At 42.6% G+C, this 19,572-nt stretch overlaps 1 protein-coding gene across 1 annotated transcript; it reads right to left on the minus strand.

The window, feature by feature from the left end:
• Nucleotides 1-2,455: 2,455 nt before the first annotated feature.
• On the minus strand, nt 2,456-11,715 carry YWHAH (tyrosine 3-monooxygenase/tryptophan 5-monooxygenase activation protein eta). Its single transcript, XM_080355337.1, has 2 exons — nt 11,311-11,715; nt 2,456-3,865 (listed from the first exon to the last, which is right to left on the minus strand). The coding sequence occupies exons 1-2, from the start codon at nt 11,395-11,397 to the stop codon at nt 3,209-3,211; spliced, it is 744 nt and encodes a 247-aa protein (XP_080211463.1). The 5' UTR covers nt 11,398-11,715; the 3' UTR covers nt 2,456-3,208.
• Nucleotides 11,716-19,572: the final 7,857 nt, after the last annotated feature.

Consider the following 19,572-nt stretch of genomic DNA (forward strand, 5'->3'; position numbering starts at 1 on the left):
GAGAAGAAGAAAAAATAGTTACACAATTTTAAGCCTTTCTATTGGAACTACTCCTGCTTCAAAGAATGTTGTGAACTTCAACTGAGCACTTCTGATGAATACATCTGGTGTCTTCAAACAATAAATTGGATGTAGTCTAGGATTTTATTTATGACTTAGGGGTCACCTAAGAGAAATACCAATTCCAGAGTCCCGTGGTCCACTGAAGAATGTTGCAGTTACTAACATGTGCTATTCTCTTGCTCTTATTTCCTCCAGATCATTACTACAATAAGGATTTAAAAAAAGCACATAGCAATCCCAGGGCCCAGAAAATGAAAAAGCTTCTCAAGTGGAAGTAAGAATATGGATTTCTTTTTCTTGCTCTATAGAACACTCTCTACTACTGAATCCTAGCAAAAAACAATCACAAACACATGCTCTCTGTGCCACTGGATCATTCACTGACAACTGGAGAACACGGCAGAAGTATCTGCTCTCCTACCGCAAATCTAATGTATTGCTGTACAGCTAGCGGCAGAAGCAGGTGAAAGAATTTGACTTGCAAGACTTCTTGAGATTCATTAGACGAGCAGTCATCAACTTAGAGTGACCCTGTCTGTCAGCACTTGGTTTATGAACTCCTAGCAAGGACAGAAACGCTGTCCAGGTTCCTAATAAGCAAGCGTCTTCTGATCTGTTGAAACTTATGGCTCTATCAGATTTATTCACTTAAATGTATACTGCTGTGGAGAAGGGAATCCACCCTTCCAGCAGAGTCAAGTCAGTAAGTTATTTCAAAATAAATCATCATACTTTATGATACCCAGCAAGAATTTACCCAGATTAATGGCAAAACAGATAATCACAACAACCTGATTGGTATACTTTAGAAACTTTCCTACCAGAAATTATTAAAGCACCCAGGAACTGCACCCTTTGGTCCCCATTTTGGATCTTAGGCACTAGGTCAGTAGCTAATCTCAACTACCCAGTCCAGAGATGTCAGAGACCTGCTGAGCCACTAGCAGACTACATAATGCTCACAGCTTGGTGACAAAGGATCTGCGCAAGACAGTAACTAAATGAGAAAGGACTCCTTAACTTTTGAATTAACAAAAAGATAGTGGTACTTCTATAAACAGGAAGATGATAAACCTAGAAATTGCCAGTGATACTCATTATTAACCAGTCAGAGTATTTCAAGATAAAAATGCAGTCTCATTGCCAAGTTTTACCTTGGCCCCACAGGGGCAGGTAAAACAGATCTAAGGGGAAGGAAAGAGAAGCTGCAGGAATCTAGGAGACGGGAAAAGCCCAAATGGGTATCACTGGCCAGAAAACTCCTGCAAGGTTTACTTGGAAAAAAGGGAACTGAAAAACAGAGGCTAGTATCCTGTTCAATGAAACAGGAACAAAGAAGAAAAAGTGACTTCTAGAATAGGTCCTAGCAGACAGTAGTAATTTATAGTAAGCATACACTTCAAACTACCTTAGGAGGTCAGGCAGCCCAAGATTATACAACAGTACAACATCAAGGATCTGTATTTTAATCTTTTTCAGATGTTGCATTAGTTTTTGAATTGTCGCTAACTTTACTGATGTAATAAAGCTAGAATTATCTAAAGGACAACAGAATACAAAATACACACAAATCTATCATTAAGTATTCTAATCTCCCAGATACTTAAAAATAACTGGTGCATTGTTTGTAATATGCATAAGTAGTGGCTGTGGATATTCAGACCAGTAATACTTTTTGTACAAATCAAGGAAAAATAGATTTAGATAAATGAGAACTTACATGATATTTGAGCTAGCTCGGGTGCCAGTAGCAGTCTGGATACAGCAACACATAACAGCTAACTTTTCCTGCTTCTGTAACATGCCGCTACAGAAGTACGTACAGAATAAATATACATATATGCTAACTGTTGGGAGAAAAAGAAAAAAACAAAATAAGTTTGGGGACTAGTCTTAAATTAGCTAAAATAGAAAGGCATTCTTTAAGAACAAATACTGCTTCTATTTGAAGCAGGTAAATACAAATTAAAGTTACTGGGATTTTCATGTGTAAAGTGATTTGGTGGTTAGTATAAAGAAAAGAAAATAGGAGTTCAGTTGACAGAAGCAAATACAAGTCTCTGCATTGGTATGACAAGTAATGTTCTCCACTTCCTGAGCAGAATTTGGATTGCACCTGCTCTACCAAGCAAATAACTACATATGCCTTTGGAAACTCCACTGCAACAAGGTGAGTGGTGTCACCTTCTAGATGGTTGTGTTTTGTGAGGGTTTTTTGTTTGTTTTTCTTCTTTTCAGCACACTGGTGGTTTTTGTTTTGGAATGTGAGGCAATTTCTCATGAATTTCTCAATACATTTTAACCCATCAGTGGTGTGTCAGGTAACACAGTCTCCACTCTGAACAAAAGACAGGACAGCTTACGTAGAGATAACATCCCCGAAGCAGCATTTTATTTTATTCATTTAATTCCAAAACATTTAATTTAGAAGTCTGGCATCTCAGTCATCCATCTTAACATGGGCTAATATTGACATAGTGTTGTCAGAATACACAGACAACAAAACAGCCAAAGAGTTTACAAAAAATAAATTCATGATTCTTCAAAACAACTGCAAAAGGCTACAAGTATCAAAACTCTCAGGTAGATGCACTGCATTAAAAGAAACTGTGCACATAAGTTAGAGGCAAAAAAATAAATTGCTACTGAAACCTCACATTTCAAACAGTTTATTGTAAACTGATGAACAGGGCTGTCATTTCACATCAGCTTAACTGTTTTCATTGACTGAAAAAAATTTGGGGTGGCTAATTTACTTCGCATGCACAAAGTGTACTGCTCAACAGAACTGTCAGCTCATTTCAAATGGAAAAATTATAACTGGAATCTAATTATCTTCAATCACTTTCCATCATTCTTTCCCGTATTTTCCAATCAACAGGCAAACTAAAAATGCCTCATTTACTATGCATCTTTCTGCATTGCTCAAATGCAACTAAGATAAATAGGGCCAATAAACCAATCAATCCATCAATGCCCATGAAGACTCATCTGAAACTGCTTCTTGATAAAGTGGACAGCAGATCTGAACGGCTGTACAATACAGATATGCTTAGCACTAGATATTTAGTGTGACGGTGGCAAGGAAATATTGGTGATGATGGGGATGGTGAAGTGGATGAAAGAGGAACTGGAGGAAAGCTTTTTAATTATTGCCCTCTCCTGCTTCTTCATCTTGCTGATCGCTCGTCCAGAGAGTGAGGTTATCTCGAAGTAGCTGCATGATGAGAGTGGAGTCCTTGTAGGAATCCTCATTTAGTGTGTCCAGCTCTGCTATGGCATCATCAAAGGCTTGTTTGGCTAAAAGGCAGGCCTGCTCAGGAGCATTCTGGATTTCATAGTAGAACACTGAGAAATTGAGTGCCAGCCCAAGCCTAATGGGGTGAGTGGGCTGCATGTGCTCTTTGCTGATTTCAAAAGCCTCCTTATAGGCAGCTTCTGAGGCTTCCACAACACTGTTCTTCTTCTCTCCAGCAGCAACTTCTGCCAAATAGCGGTAGTAATCCCCCTTCATTTTCAGATAAAAGACCTTGCTCTCATATTGGAAGTCATTGCAGTTCTTGATCAAGTATTTATCTAGGAGAGCCAACACATCGTTGCAGACTGTCTCAAGCTCCTTTTCTATCTTCTCCCTATAGGCTTTCACCTTCTCCAGCTTCTTCTCATTCCCATCTGCCATAGTCTTCTGCTCGATGCTGCTGATGACGCGCCAGGAAGATCGTCTAGCTCCAACTACATTCTTGTAGGCTACAGACAGCAGGTTTCTATCCTCATTTGAGAGAGGCTCATTCAGCTCAGTTACCTGAAAAATACAGACAAGGATCAAATTTAAAGGGTTTGTCTTAGACAAGAGAGTGAAAACTTCCTTCAATACTTCCATCAAGAAATGCAAGATTAAAAATTTCTTCTAGATCCCAAAATTCCTTCTAGACAGGAGTCAATTTGGAACACTGAAAGTTTAAAATTGTTTCTTCAGTCAAGACTTAAAAGAATGAAAACCCCACAGTTCTGTTGTAATAGAACTGGTATTTAGAAGCCATTGCAAAGCACATTCACTGAATAAAAGTGAGTCAGGCTTGTGTAATGGAGAAGCATTCACAGAAGGAAGGCTCAGTTTTTTTAGGAAGTCTTTTTTATAATTATGCAGACTACACACTTAGCGATGAATTTAAATGTACCTAAAATACCGGTTTTATGAATCTGGAACACAGCACAGACACTGGAAACTGGTGGAGTTCTTGGATTTCTTTCCCCTGCCACTTTCTTTCATTCAACAGCAGACATGGAAGTGCTGCAGTCATTATGATTAAGCTCTGCATAGTACAAATGGAATTAGCGTTTCATAGTATCTTTCAGACACTCAGTGAGCAATTATACAATGTAACACAAAAGTTACCCAGATTCCTGCTAATTGGTGGCTGATGACAAATTTCAAGGATAGGAGAGACATGGGACAGAGTACATAGAAATAGAAGAGGAAATGAAGAAAAAAGCCCTGATCATCTCCAAATTCTTACTACAAAAAGCTGAGATATGGGAAGGAAAATACTTCTAATAGTGTATTTAGGTCTATTTGACTTGCTATGTTAATTTAGGGAATAAAACCTATCAGACTTATAGTCACTTGAAGTTTTTTTTACTTTTGCAAACTTACAAACATGAAATTAAACTCTCAGGATGAAAAACGTAACTCCAGTACTTTAAGCATACGACAATAACTGCATTAAAATAAGTTACTAAAATTCTAAGGATATGTACCCTGGTGTAGAAGTAAACTTGTCCTTGCTCAGGCGCTGCTAAAATCATTAACTATTTCTTCAAAATTGTGTATATTTACACTGCTTGATAGGCATCAGAATGTTTGCAACCAAATCCTTACACACTACAAATAATTAAGTGACAAATATTTACACTATTCTCAGACTGCTGGTGTACTCAGTGAACCACTCAATAAATGTGAATCTTTCCAAGTCTAAAAATAATTTATATTAATTATAACTTAAAGTAAGAGAGAGCTTACTTTCAAGTTTAGGTTTCATTCTTAGAATATTCTAAGACAATTAGTTTTATCTCCAATTTGCCTTTTCCCCACAGCTCAGGAACCTGAACTCCCAAAAGACACTGCTCTGCCTGGCTTACTACAGTCACAGACAACCTACAGAGGGTGAAATGCACAGGAATCGACTCTAATGACATCTTCATAACCCTCTCCACAGCTTCCTCTACATCTCCCAACAATTCCTCCCTCAGCAATCTCTACTACAAACCAACTGTATCATCTTCTCTAGTAAAGATATTAACACCCTCAATAAGTAAAGCCTCAGCTAAGACCTTTTTATACCCTACAGTCTAACAGGACAGCACTTGCTTTCACAAAAATAATGAAATCCACCAAAGATTTATAATCACTTGGCCATTCCTGCACTGCTGGAGGACTTTGCTTGAAAGTCGATTGCAAGTTCTCAGACACAGTGGTCGATCTAAAGGAGTCAGTAATGTTTTGCTAAAACTTAAACATCATTTAACCACACAAATAAATCCCTCCTCCCCCACCTGTCTTAATTATCTTTACAGAATATATATAAAACAAAGAAAAAAAACAAAAAACAAACACACACAAAAAAAAGTTCTCAAATACTACTGAGCAATATTACCCACAAAAATAGAAACATAGTATGGAAAAGCACACAAGACACAAAAATAACTGAGAATGAGACTCAGTAGGACAGGACAATTGTAACAGAAATACCACCTCTTGGCTTTGCAGTCCAGACTCCATACGAAACAAATTCAAGTTATAAGAAGACTGCAACCACAGCTCTCCTAATCCTTCACCTCACACATCAACACCTACATTTTTCACCTCATCTTCCACTTACCACCTCTGTTCTTTATCCTCAGCGAACTGCCACCTTCATGTTCCTCCCTTTCTCTCTGCTTCAAACTAAATTTCCTGCTAAATGCTGGTATTTAAGGATATAAAACCTAAAAAAAGATATATGCAGTCATCCTAAACCTTGTTATAATTATTTCTTCTACCTCCTTAAGGTGGTTTCTTAAACTTTCTAATTTAATCTTGTAAAGACCAGTGTCTTATGTGTATTCAAAACATCTAAATGTCCTGGGAACCATCAAAAATTTTTCAGCACTAAACATTCATTTTTTACTATATAGCTGGTGTATTTACTTAAGGGGAGATAAATTAATCAGTTTTCAAATTTCATCCAGTTTGCTACAAGAGACAAAATACAACCTTACAGAGCCTTGAAAGAGTATTCCAGGGTTTTTTCTAGTTTATTGTCTCTCTTCTGGTGTTATTCATTTTTAATTGTAGAAAACACATCACAACACCTGCCCTGAAAAAGCTGATGTTTAAAGCCCACTTGCACAGGAGCCATTGCAACTGTAGATACATTCATGTAAAGCACAACAAAAAAAGCCTGGGAAAAAAGCCATCTCAGGACTAACTGCAGAACAGTTGTTTAAATGTGGAAAAAGAACGTTAACTTCTACATCAAAACATTAAAGTATTTAAAAGATAAGATTAAGAGACTTAATTAAGAGACTTCCAGATCATCACTAGACTGTTGTATAATTTAATTCCCAGGACTGACTTAAATTCACCTTGAAACCATTCCTTAAAGTAAAAGGAAAAATTAACAGGGAAACTAATTTGACATCCTTAGGACATGCTTTTAGATCTGTCAGAAGTATAAAGTCCATCTCAAAACAACTGGGAGTTTTAGTAATGCATGAAGTCTTTTTAGACTACATATAAACAGAAATAAAAATCTGCTCTGCCAACTATGACTTTCAAAAATGTTTTCTAAACAATTAGTGACAAATTTTAAAAAAATACTGAAATGTAAAATTCTGGAGAGTAGAAATAACGTTTGTCAACTACACATTCCTTTGTCAAGAACACTCTTGTAATGGCCGTTAAAAGAAACAGAGATGAAAAGCCATTTGTAATAATTTCAAAGTAGTATTTACTTACTCAGGTGTTACACTACACTTTCCTTGTGCAAACACACCTCTCTCACACCTAATTTGGGGGCTATTTTCAGTCCTGAGCCAGACGATGCAACTGAACACCCAGAGTATGACTGACAGTCTGGGTTTTGTAACAAGAACACAGTCTAAAACATTTTCTTTCTATAATACTTATAGGTAACTCATTTGCTTTATCCCCACAAAGTTCTTTCAGTTTACTGGGGCAGGGAGAAAGGAGTATATGAAAGGAATCCTGAGTGTAACCCTGGAATTTCTAACTATAAATGCTGATGAGTGTGGCAGTACTGTATCAGCTCAGAAATTACTTGTGTGTGCACGATACCGCACTGGCCACACCAAGCTGAAGGCTCCACAACCAGCAGCGGATCTACGATGCACTGCGGATTACCTAGTAGAATTTGAGCCAGGTCAATTGAATGTATGTGATTATTCTTCTGGTTTGTTAGTCAAAGCATGTAAGTCAAAACTAGAGCCAGTTCTTACCAAGCTGCTGCAAAAACAGCTGTACCTGAGCCAGTAAAGTCAGGTTTAATAATTAAAACTCCGCTGATACAAAGTTATGAAGTCCATAATTTTTTAACAAATAGAAACCAGATCAATGAATTTAAACCAGATCAGTTTCTTGCATCATGTGGCTTCAGTATTTTATATCAAGCACTGGAAAAATCTATAGCTAGATTTACTGTATAAAAACCCAGTAAGGAAGTCATCACACAGCAGGGGAGGATATTGTTTACCATAAAGGCATCTCATTCCCTCCTCCTACACATACATACTGCATTAACCCAAAAGCAGACACTGATGTGAAGAAGTCAGTGATATAACATTAAAAATATGGAACAACCCAAACTCTTAAGTCCATTTATGTAAGAGATAAAGCCTATAAAGCCTAAAACCAGAAACTCAAGCTATTTTGCTTAAACTCTAGATCATATGAAGACTTAAATTTATTTCACCCTTAGTAGTATTTCACACGTAAATAATTTTTAAATTATACATCTCGCATAACTCAGATTCATCTTACCACTTTTAAAGTGTAAATGACTCTCTACCAGCTTTGTAGCTATACCAGAAAACAAAATATAAATTAACAGAGCTTCTGAGCACTACATATTAAGATTGATACTACAAGAAATACTAAGGGTTTATACAGCTAAAATGTTTAACCATTTCTGGAAGGATCTAAATACAAATCAAGCGAGAACATTTAACACATTAATAGCAAATTTCTTCCCAGTGTGCTGAGAAGTATTTTTTTTACCTACCGTGGAGGGTTATTTCAAACAGTTGGAATCCTGAAGTAGCATTTAATGCAATGAGAATGCCACACCCCTTGGAAGAATGCCATGTAGTAGAGGCACACTTACATGCAATTGTATTTTCTATTAAAATAGTGTTAGCTTTAAAAAAGTAAACTGAATTCATTAATTCACAGCAACAAACCAAGTGAAAGTTTCATTTTCTTCTCCTTTCTACACATTATAAACAAAAATACCAGAATTCTTACAAGATAAAGCAGCAAAAAAATGTGCATTGTTAAGCAGTAGTTTCCTTATTTAAGCTGCAACTGCTGCTTCATCTGGCTTTTCTTTAAAAGAAAGAACTGATACGACTGATCAATACGTGTTCCTCCCGCTTTATCCTGACAGCTGAAATGGCAGTCTTGTAATATTTTTTTTATTCCTTCAGTGGCAGTCTCAAAAAAAAACCAAGCATATATGCTTTCCCTATAATAGTCCTTGTTACTTTATGTTTTAGAGTAACTATCAAGCTGTTTGCCATATTGTGTATTGTAAAAGCATGGTGATAGATATCTAGAACAAAAATTCATAATTCAGATTTCTATCTACACTGAAAGCATACTATTTTCACATAGCACCTTTAAAAACCATCAGATATGCTATATTTGGAGATTAAAAAAGAAAAATTAAAAAAAATTTTTTCAAATCAAGATATCCTGCATTGAGAATAGATATCAGAGTTAGAACACTGATTTCCTGTAGAAGTAAGTTTAATGTTTCTGGAATGTGAGAAGATTATTTGAATATTATTCAATAGGGATAAAAAGTTCTCTAAAAAACTGTTATTTACAGTTACTGAAATGGAAAGAAATATTAACTGTGTGAGAACAGACAGCCCCATAACATTTCATAAGAGTTTACGCTCAGACCTACAAAATCAACTAACACTGGAATTACCATGTTGGAGTGAACACCTGTGAAAGCCAAGCAACCAAGAGGAGCTACATTATAGGCATGCAACAGTATATGGACAGCTTAAAATAAAGGCACTGTTGCCTTTTAAATTCAGCTTTACATTTTGTATTTTTAAAGTATCTATAAGGTAACATTTTATATAGGGACAAGACTTGGCTCACTTAGAAAGGGTTCTCAAGCTCCCAATTACTGAAGATCATCATTACACAATTTATTTGAGAGCAAAAGTGGCATTACAGATGATAACACCATGACTCAAGACAAATTAAAATTGTATAGCAACTACGACAATTTAAAAAGGCAACTGGACATACACACTAGTTATGTGTACTTATTTACATATTTCCTGTAGTATAGCAATTGTATTCTGTTCCACATATGTTCAGAGAGCCATACATACACTACCATTCAGCAATCTTTGGAAGATTAAAAAAGTCATCTACTATATGCAGCTAGAAACACAGTACTCTAGAGCAGCAGTAGATTTTAGCAGTTTCTCAGTTTCATCTTTTAGAATTAGCAACTGAAAGATTCAAAAGATAAAGAGAGCTGTCACTACTACATTACATGTATCAATAATTCTAGTGATACAATTAAAACACAGCTCAATGTTTAGTGCCTCTGATATTGAGATACTCAGAAGTATTGCTGCTTTAGAACTGGATTGGTCATAGTATTTATTATGACACTGGCAAAAGTGAACAAGAGCAGCAAAATATGTCTTTTTACTGCCCTCGTTTAAGGACTGTGACACACATCACAGTGCCTGAACAACACTAGATTGATAGATTCTTACAATAAAAACGTTAACTCCACTTGAAGTTGCTCATTCAAATTAAAAATGTCTTGTGTCTTTAAACAGCAGCACTCTCAAGGGAAACTTGACTCCTCTTGGGGTCTTTTGGTGCTCACAAAGGAGACAGATCAGCAAGAGTAAACCAGTTGTAATCAGACACAGTAAAGACACTGCTAAGCATTTACATCACCCTTAAAATTCAGATTATAGGAATACTTTGTTTTTAAAAAAGGGACTAGACATTGTGAGTTTGATCATTCTGCAATTTTATTATGTATCAGTACAGACAGGTCAGTACAAGTAATTTTCATTGCTTGGTTCTGAAAGGAGCAGAGCTGCAACTGTAACTTAGTGTTTAAACACATGTCAGTATTCAACTGGGTAAAGAATGCACTGAGGATTTGTTACCCTACAAAGAAGAGGCAAAAAGGCAACGTTAAAGCTTGGGAAACGCTCTCTGTGCACTGGGGAGCTTTCATACCCGGATGCAACTACTATACCATGTTTGAGTCAGAGCGCTGATGTTTGTGGGTGAGGCCTCGACTCGTGCCCTTTATCGCGAGGCAAAATAAACGTCTAGAAAAGGAAGGGGCTCCTCCTGCCGTGTGCGGTTTCCCCAGACACCCCCCGCCCAGCACCTCCAATCTCCCCCTAGCAGGGGAGACGCCCCCCAAGGTCAGAGCCGCCATCCCCAGCGGGGGCGGTGCGCCGGGACGGACCCGTCTGGAGCTGGGGCAGAGAAACATCCCCCGCGCTCCCGCCGTGAGGAGAGGCGGGCGGCATTCAAACCGCACACCGCGCCGGATTGGCGGGGTGGGGGAGAGAGGCGAGAGGAGGGCATGGGGACAGCCACACCCCCGGGCAGGGACCGGGCTGCAAGGGCGTCGTTACGAGGGAATGAAGGAAATGAGGGAGGAAGAACATACATTTTAAAAGAAAAGGGGGGGTCCAGGTCCAGTTTGGACCGGCTCCTGTTTGTCTCATCTCTCCTCGAGGCAGGTAGTACCGGCACCGAGGTGTCCCAGCGGGATGGGCTCCGCTTGCTCCCGCCCTCCTTTCTTCACCGCCACGGGTGGGACCTGGCGTCTCGCATCCTCCCCGGGACCCAATTCCGCCTCGGACCAGCCCGGATTTCCTTCCCCTTCCTCCCCCGCCACTACCCACTCTATACACTCCTCCCCGGGTATGACCCACCGCCGCCACGCTACCAGCCCCACTCACCGACTTCATGGCCGAGGCCATGTCGTCGTATCTCTCCGCCTGCTCGGCCAGGCGGGCTCGCTGCAGCAGCTGCTCTCGGTCCCCCATAGCCGCTTCCGTGGTGGCTGCTGGGCTGGGCACTCTACGCCCCTCAGAGAGAGAGAAGAAGGGGAGGGCGGGGATCTGCGCCTCGGAACGCGCGGGTGGTGCGAGCGGGGAACCTCAACGGAGCCACCGCCGCCTCGGGCTCTCCGGACCGCCGGGCTCCCCTCAGGCTCCTCTCGGGCTCCCCTCAGCCGCCGCTCACCCGCCGGCCGCGCGTGCCGGGCGACGGTTGGCGCCTCGCGCTCACAGAGGCGGCAAAGCGGGCAAGCCGCGCGCTCGCTCCGTGCCCTGCGCCGCGCCTGCAGGCTCGCGCCTCTCCGCCCGGCTCGGAGCCTCGCGCTGCTGCCGCCGCCTGCGCCTGCGCGCTAGGAAGGCAACGAGGGGGCGGAGCCGAGGGGACTGCAGGGGAGGGGAGGGGGCGCTGCTCCCCCGCGTTCTATTTCTAGGTGACGTCACTTGCTATAAATAGCTATCCCGGGGCGCCGGCCGGGGGAGGCGCATGCGCGCTGCGAGTGCTGCAGTTTATGCTGCAAAGGTGGAGGTGGGCGGTGGGCGCGGGCATTGCGGAGCCGGGCCGGGGCCGCCGCACCGCACCACACCACCCGCGCCCCCGCCACCGCCGTGAAAAGCCTCGGGCCGGGCTCGGCGCCCGCGCACCGCCTCGGCCCCCGCCTGCGCTCGGTGACACGGCGCGGAGCCGCTGCCACGGACTCCGGCCGCGCTCGGCCCCGGGAAAGCGGCGGAGCGCGGCTGCTGCTCGGGCTGCGCTCGGTGTGGAGCGACGTGCCCGACCCTGCGCCATAACCGCTTTGTGCTGCCACGGCCTTCCCGCGCGGGCTTTGTCCCGCGGTATTGACACGGCTGTGTGTCGTTCCACTGAAATAAACGTATCTCGTACCCCAGCTGCTTCGAAACATTCCTCGTTGTGGGAGTGGTGGGCACGGCCAATTCTGCTACCTTGCGTAAAGATGCAGCTAAATTCAATGTGTCTCGGCATTTTAATTTGTAAGAGTCGAGCTCTTAGTTCATAAATTGACTAAGTACCAGCCTTACATAAAAATAATGTCAAAAGAGAAGCACTGCACAACTGACACAACTGCAGCTGGTGGCTGCAGGAATGCCAGCATCCACATTACTTGTCTCTTACGATAGATCATAGATTAACTTCTGTGCAATCCACAGCCAGCATTTAAACATCATCACACCACTGTACGTACAGGGAGCTGCTGCACATCTGAGCGAACACTGTGCTCGCCATCAGAGCTGCTGCCCACAGCACTACGGCAGTTTAAGCTCACTATTCTCACCCCAAGAAGAGGAGGGAGCGCACGTCAGCACATGGCAGAGGCCAGGGACCCCGGCGGGTCTCGCTCCTGACGCTGTTCTCCCACTATCCCCAGTACTCTGGCACTGTTGCAATCCAGTAAATCCCGTCCATTGTGTCAGCCAAAAGTTTTTAGCCTTAACTCTAACGCTGCTGGCTTCTGTGCATTAAGCTCTAATGTCATTTAAAATAAAAGCTGCAGTTAGTTTTAAAAGGAACTAGATAAATATTGATTTTTAAAGGACATAAATATTATAACAAATAATAAAAGGTAATTATATGTAATAAAGCATGAAAGATAAAAGCTGCATGTAGCAAGTTATAATCTGATTGCCAGAACATTCAGGAAACAGCTCTTTGCAGTGCTGAGAAGCACCCAGTTGTACATACACACCAGCGAGCTGCACAGGGCCTTTTTCCTAACAGGATTTTATTGTCACTGTTACTAAGAAAAGGCAGTGACATATAAATCCTTAACAGAATGGACCCCAACTATTAGTGTAATTCATTAGCATAATTAATGCAAAAACTCGTATTGATTTTACCTAAGGATAAAGTTTTATCTATGGACAGCAGCAGGTATGATTCTATGTAAAAAATACAGATTTTAATGCATCTAACACTTATGCAAGAATAGAGAGAGATGGGCTAATCTAGAAAGCCTAACACACTTCTCGGGTTTAGAAGCTTTGCTGTTATAATAACTCGTGAGTAGAGGTCAGTCTGCAAAGTGTTCCACTGATGCTGAAAATGTGTAGGGTTTACCAAATCCGTTCTCATTTTGTGCAGCAGTTTCAGACTCCCAAGGGAAACAGATTATGGAGTATTTTTAAAACCAGTTATTCACCCACTGAACCAGGCAATCTGCATTAATCTGCCAGTTATATGTGGATATATCTACACATACACAAAAACATTCTCATTAAATGCTTTTGGTTTTCTTAATTGAAGCTTCTATATAATGTCTATTTCTCAGTCTAAACCATCTCAAAAATTCTTAACCTTGAATCCACAAGGTGATAGGTAACATCACTGCTCTAAAATCAGATACATGTCTAAATCCAACAGTTGCAAGGAAAAGTGCTAAAATAAGGTAACGTTGTATGCAGCGTTTCTACAGTCTGACTGTAACCTAAAGAAAGTGAAGATATTGCATTTCACACACAAAAGGTCCATGGGAGAGTACCTATATTCTCCGGTGCGTGCAGTACCTAGTGTTCTGGGTCTTCAGCCACAATAGTGGCTCCACTGATCTACAGAGGTACAAATAAAAACAAATCAGAGCTCATGCAATGAGTTTTAATCTGCTACAATATTTATAAACCGAGTTATAACATTTTAAAAATAAAAATGGAAAGGAAATGGAAATGTCAGCAGACCTTTTACTAGAGTGCTGAATAGGGTGCAAAACATGACCCAACCTGGCGAGCTCAGATGCCAGGCATCACACACGAGGTTCCAAGCTCCGCGATTCCCGGCAAAGCGCAGAAATACTGCTCTCATGAGGCAGGACTCGGAGCTGTTGGCAAAGTGACCACACCCAGCAAGAATTTGTAGATGGAGAAACTTATGGTACTGAAAATTGCACCATGACCTAAGGCAATGGCTCCGCTCCACAGGCATATCTGATTATTGGACAGCACCGATGTTCCACAAATAGCTCCCTGCTGAAATGCTGTTCTCGTTCGCTGCTCAGCTGAGCACAGGGGCACCGGGGACACCAAGGCAGTCTCAGAGGGCGTCACCCCAGCGCTGATGTTCAGCTGAGGGGACAGAGCTACGAGGTATGCTGGTGAACAGCAAACACATCAAGGAAAATACCCCACACTAGTCCCAGCCTTTCCCCAGGGCAGGAAGTCTGCCCCTTGGGTTGCTCTGGAGCATGCGGCTCTTGCAGAACTCTTCCTGAGACTCACGGAACTAAAGCACTGGTACTAAAGTCCCTGCCACCAACAAACGTCCTCCTCATCCCTGGAATAAATGATCTTCCCTCTCTGCAGCAAGGAAATGTTTTATTTAGAGAACTGCTAAATGATGAAAATCTTAGGGACAAGACAATGAAAAACAGAGAGCGAACAGAAGCAACTACCAGTTGACAGGGTAGGTTAACCAGCTTCCACATCACAGCAAAGGAAATAGAGATGAGTATAGAGAAAGAAAGATGGAGAGTTTGTGGGCATCTGATCTTGGAAACACTGTGACTGGCACTTAAATGGGGCATGATGCTCAGCTAGTGCTGTGAGGACAGATTGTTTCACTGGCTTAGGACTGTCTATAATTTTTACTGTTAGAATCCTGGCAGCACATTTCCCCAGTCAAGTGAGATAAGTGTGCATCAGGGAGGAAAAGTGTTGTAACCAGTGACTAGATCAGAGCACGAGATAGGAGTGGGTGTAGCTGAAGTGTGATGATTCTTTCCCAAACCACAAGGGACTATAATTTCAATGATATATTTCTAGCAAAACCATATACCACAGCTTAACGAGCAACAGAACCCTCTAGGCTGTCACAGTGTGTGTGAAAATATTCTACTATTTGTCAGATTTCAATTTTGTATTAATCTTGAATAACCTCGCAGAATCTCCCTCATAACTCGAAGGTAAAACCTAGAATGAAGGGAGAGAGATGACATTGCTGGAGTGCAATGGAGTGCTCAGCAGCAGTGGGGTTCACACTGTGCATTGTGGTGAGTTACATTGTGTATCTATATACTAACATAGGAAGATCCTTAAACAAAAGGGTAGTATTTTGTACAAAGCCTGCAAAGCTCTTGCTCCCTCATGGGAAAGGTTAGGTCTGTATACTGAAACTTTTTGGGTATCACTGCAGTGTATTTAATACCCCTCAGCATTCACACACAGTAGCCTTTTGCGTGTTCAAAATCCTGTGCAGACATGAGCTGATAAATCCTTCGAACTCTGGCAAAACGTGCTGTTTTCAAGCACTTGCTCATTTCAGAGTCCAGTGAAGAATAAGCACTGTGTCTGAATAAAAGATTATGGCAGTGTTTTTACTTGCCAGAATGATTCAGGGATACGCACAGGAGGCTGTGAAGCATGCTCAGTTGTGGGAGTTTCTTTAAGTGGCAAGAACACAGTAGCTAATTGAAAGTAGCTTTAACTCTTCATGAGCAGCTTCAGACGACAGTGCTTGCCAGTCCTGTCCAGATACAAGAATGTGGTTTTATTCTTCATGTATTCTTAATGTAATCAAAGGAAAGTAACCAGAATTCAACAGTTCATACAGGAAAACATGAAAAATCCTGCTTATTAGTAGCTGTCACCAGAGCACCATATGGAATCCTACTAAATCCCAGGCTTTTCAGAGGTGCTGAATACTTGCAGTAAGATCAGAATTTAGATGTCCAGCACTTCAGGAACCACCCTGAAGACACGTCGTGCTGGGCATACACAATTAGGAACTCAGCATCAGCATCAGCAGCCACATTTAAAAAATAAGCCCAGATCTGTCCAAACAAATGAATTTTTACTGCTCCTCAAACTTTATCAAAGTGGATTAGTTTGACTTAGAACTGGATTAAATCCCACTAAAAATGATTGATCTGAAACAATGACCTTTCACTGTAGAACATGACATGAAAGACTTCGGGAATAAAACTAATGAAGTGCAAAGATACAATAAAATGCCTTTGCCAACATTTTCAAAAGTGGCCTCTTCTTTTAGGTACCCTCCTTGAGCCACTGCGTGCTGTTATCCTTTGAAAATGAGGCCCCGAGCAAGCTGAGCCAAGCATCCAGAACAAGAGACTGTCTGAAAATATTGGCCTTGAAGCTGTACCTCCTGACATTTGCCCTGAGCACGTGTCCTTTCAGTAGCTGTGACAGCCAGCAGGAGCCATGGATGGGACTGAAAGCAGGGGAAGCTGCTGCTGGTGTCACTAATCCTCTCTAGCGCTGCGGTGGATCAGTTCAGAGAACCTTTTCACCAGCAGCTGACATGTAGGCCATTTCTATAGCACACTTCTACCTTGGAACTAGTGATGGGCAACAGCTCAGTCCCTGACCTTGCCAGCCTTCAACCTGTGTGTCAAGCTGCCAAGAGAAAAGCTGCTGCTTAGCAGCAGTGCTGGAAAACACGGCTGCCTGCCTATTGGGAACGTGTCCTTCGCCCCTCAGGGACACCTAAGGCACAGGCTCCTAAAAGCGCTCCTAGATTTCCATCCCCTTTCTGTGTTCCATTAACACATATAAGTACTGTTCTTGGGGCCCTTATATGCATTTTAAGATAAAAATAGATTTGTTTTTTCTATCTAGGGCAAGCTCCTTCCTTTGACAGGCCATGCCGTGTTGAGGAGGAGGAACGACAACAGCAGGTACAGCACATTCAGCTCAGGGCAGGTCAGCCAAGGGCTCAGAGTGCTTCTAATTACAGCTCCAAGGAAGAACAACATAAACACACCCAGAGCTTGCTACATATGGTTGGACAGGAAAACCAGAACATGATGCGGATGCACATCACACCCAGGAAATGAGATGCACTGAACAATTCAAATGCTAGCCCAGTATCAAGAATTCCCCTATGCTGTCCTTCAAAGCCTAACTCCATCCTGCAGCACAGGCAGAGAAGGCCAAATGCTGAGCATCACTGGCATTCAGCAGAGATCCACTCGATCACTTCCGCTCCTGCATCCCAGCTGCCCTGGCCCACGATGAGGAGGCAGCAGCTGCTCTGAACGCGGCTCAGCTACCTGGAACTCAGCGTGGTCAGCTCCTGGGAGATCAGCTGCAGGCACAGCTTGCAAATTCTTGTCCAAATGCAATGAGCTCCTCCAAAGTGCTCTGTGCAAATCCAATATCCAGGTGGCGCGGGGCAAAGATGCCGGTGGGCCAGAATATACTGTACTTCAACCACTTGACTTCACATCTCTTAAGCAGAAATACTATCAATGTGCTGGATTTCACATATCAAGCTTTGAATCACTGAACGTAAATTTCCAGAAAAGTAATAAGTTATTTCACCTGGGAAATGACCTAGAAAATTCAATTGTACTCCAGAGAACAACTGTGCCAATTTGGAAATGAAATTCATTAAGTGTAAGAGAAAAAGCTTTAATTCTGCTTTAACTGCAAAGCCTTTTTCACATTTCAGTTTGGAAAAGGGACTTGTTGTTCTAGCACTCCTTAGGAATCCTGGTGAATCGAGCCTCTTTAATTAAGAAGTCAAAACAACTGTGTTCTTGAACTATTTTTAAAAACTTGCAAGGCCTCAGGGCACTGGTATTGTTAAGATGGCAGAACAAAGGTCAGTTATCTCAAAAACCTGCATTCCCTAACATGGGTTGTTTTCTTAGAAAATAATCTATTTAATTTTGAATGACAGGTACCTCAAATTTCTATACAGGAGGAGTAGTGTCAATCTGATCTTTATCATCTTCCCTTGCAGGGAATGGCACTATATATTTGAAAGGAACTGCAAACATGTCTCACTGACAGAGAAGCATCATTCCTCTGTACTCCAACACATCAATCTTCAGCAGCAGGGAAATGCAACCAGCCTGCCTTTCATCCACATGTATTATGTACCGTTGACGAGGTAAATCACAGTAATCACAGTGACATGTCATATCATTAGAGATGAGAAATAAAATACCTTATTTGGGATCTCAACAATAAGATCTATCAATATCCAGTGTGAATTTCCTATCAGGCTGCTGCTGCCTGAAAGCTGTTTCACCAGCTGGCGCAGAGCAGTGTCTTGTTTTCTTTCCACCACAGGCCGCAGCTCCTGCCCGCAATACAAATGCGTCCTGAGTGGGTTTCGGTGGGCTCGGCCGTCAGCAGCGCAGTGCGGGCCGGAGCCGCCGCTCTACCTGACCCGCTCCTCTCCCGCCCTCCCCGGGCTCCCTCCTCACCCGCCAACGGCCGCCGCGCGCCTGCTCCGCTGTTGCTATGGCTCGGCGGGAGGCGGCAGCCAATCACCGGCCGGGAAGGATATATTTGTCGCTGTTGCTACCCGCGCGGCGGCGCGGCGGACCAATGGGGAGGAAGCAGGAAGGTGGCGCGCGGCGCCATGGCGGCTGGAACAGCGCGTCGCCTCCGGTAGCCGAGCGCTCCGGTGGTGGCGGAGGAGAGGGCGGGTTAGACGGGGAGCGGGTCTGTGAGGACCGGGAGAACGCGGCCCTCACAGGTTTCTGGGGGTCTGCGGTCGGCCAGCACCTTTTTCTCCGTGTGTGCCAGTTTGGGTTCACGCAAGGCCCCCTTGAAGGAAATAAACGTGTAACCCCAGCAAGCAGCACCGTTTTAAACACAAAACCTCTGACAACAAAATGGCGTTCCACCAAAATAAAGGAAATATAAGCGTCTCAACACACACAACTGTACCCAGGGTAGCTGGTGCTGGTGGTTTAATATAACTAAATACCTTGTGTGAATAATTACACCTTTACCTTGAAAAATAAACGCTGGAGAGTCATTCATAACCTTTATTTGCTAACTTTATTACAAAAGGTACTGGAGACATCCACTTTATGTATCTCAGGGCTAGAGATACAATACAGATTTTTAAAAAACCAGTAATACTTAAGATAAATTCCCCGAAGACTGCCCAATGACATTAGTTTTAAACGTGCATCCAGGCTGTGCTTTGCTCCTCACGCCCCAGCGCTCTCACACCCAATTCTGCTTCTTAGTCTCCAAGGGAAAGAAACAACGCAGGGCTCCCGATCCATGAGCTGTGCGACATGAAGGGGAACGGGCGGCCTCCGGGCCGGGTTAGGGAAGGAAAATCACCAGGCAAAACCAAGGGAGCTACAAAGGCGCCCTGGGAGAGCTGTGCGGCACAGCTCACCCTTCAGCCAAATACTGCATTAGCCCCGCACCTACTACAGTGCATAG

This window comes from Nesoenas mayeri (assembly GCF_963082525.1).
Source record: "Nesoenas mayeri genome assembly, chromosome: 17".
Lineage (NCBI taxonomy): Eukaryota > Metazoa > Chordata > Aves > Columbiformes > Columbidae > Nesoenas > Nesoenas mayeri.

Coding starts and splice junctions, on each gene's coding strand:
- YWHAH (XM_080355337.1), bottom strand. CDS start 11,397: ATGGGGGACCGAGAGCAGCTGCTGCAGCGAGCCCGCCTGGCCGAGCAG. Junction 3,866..11,310: donor TGGCCTCGGCCATGAAGTCG/GTGAGTGGGGCT, acceptor TGTATTTTTCAG/GTAACTGAGCTGAATGAGCC.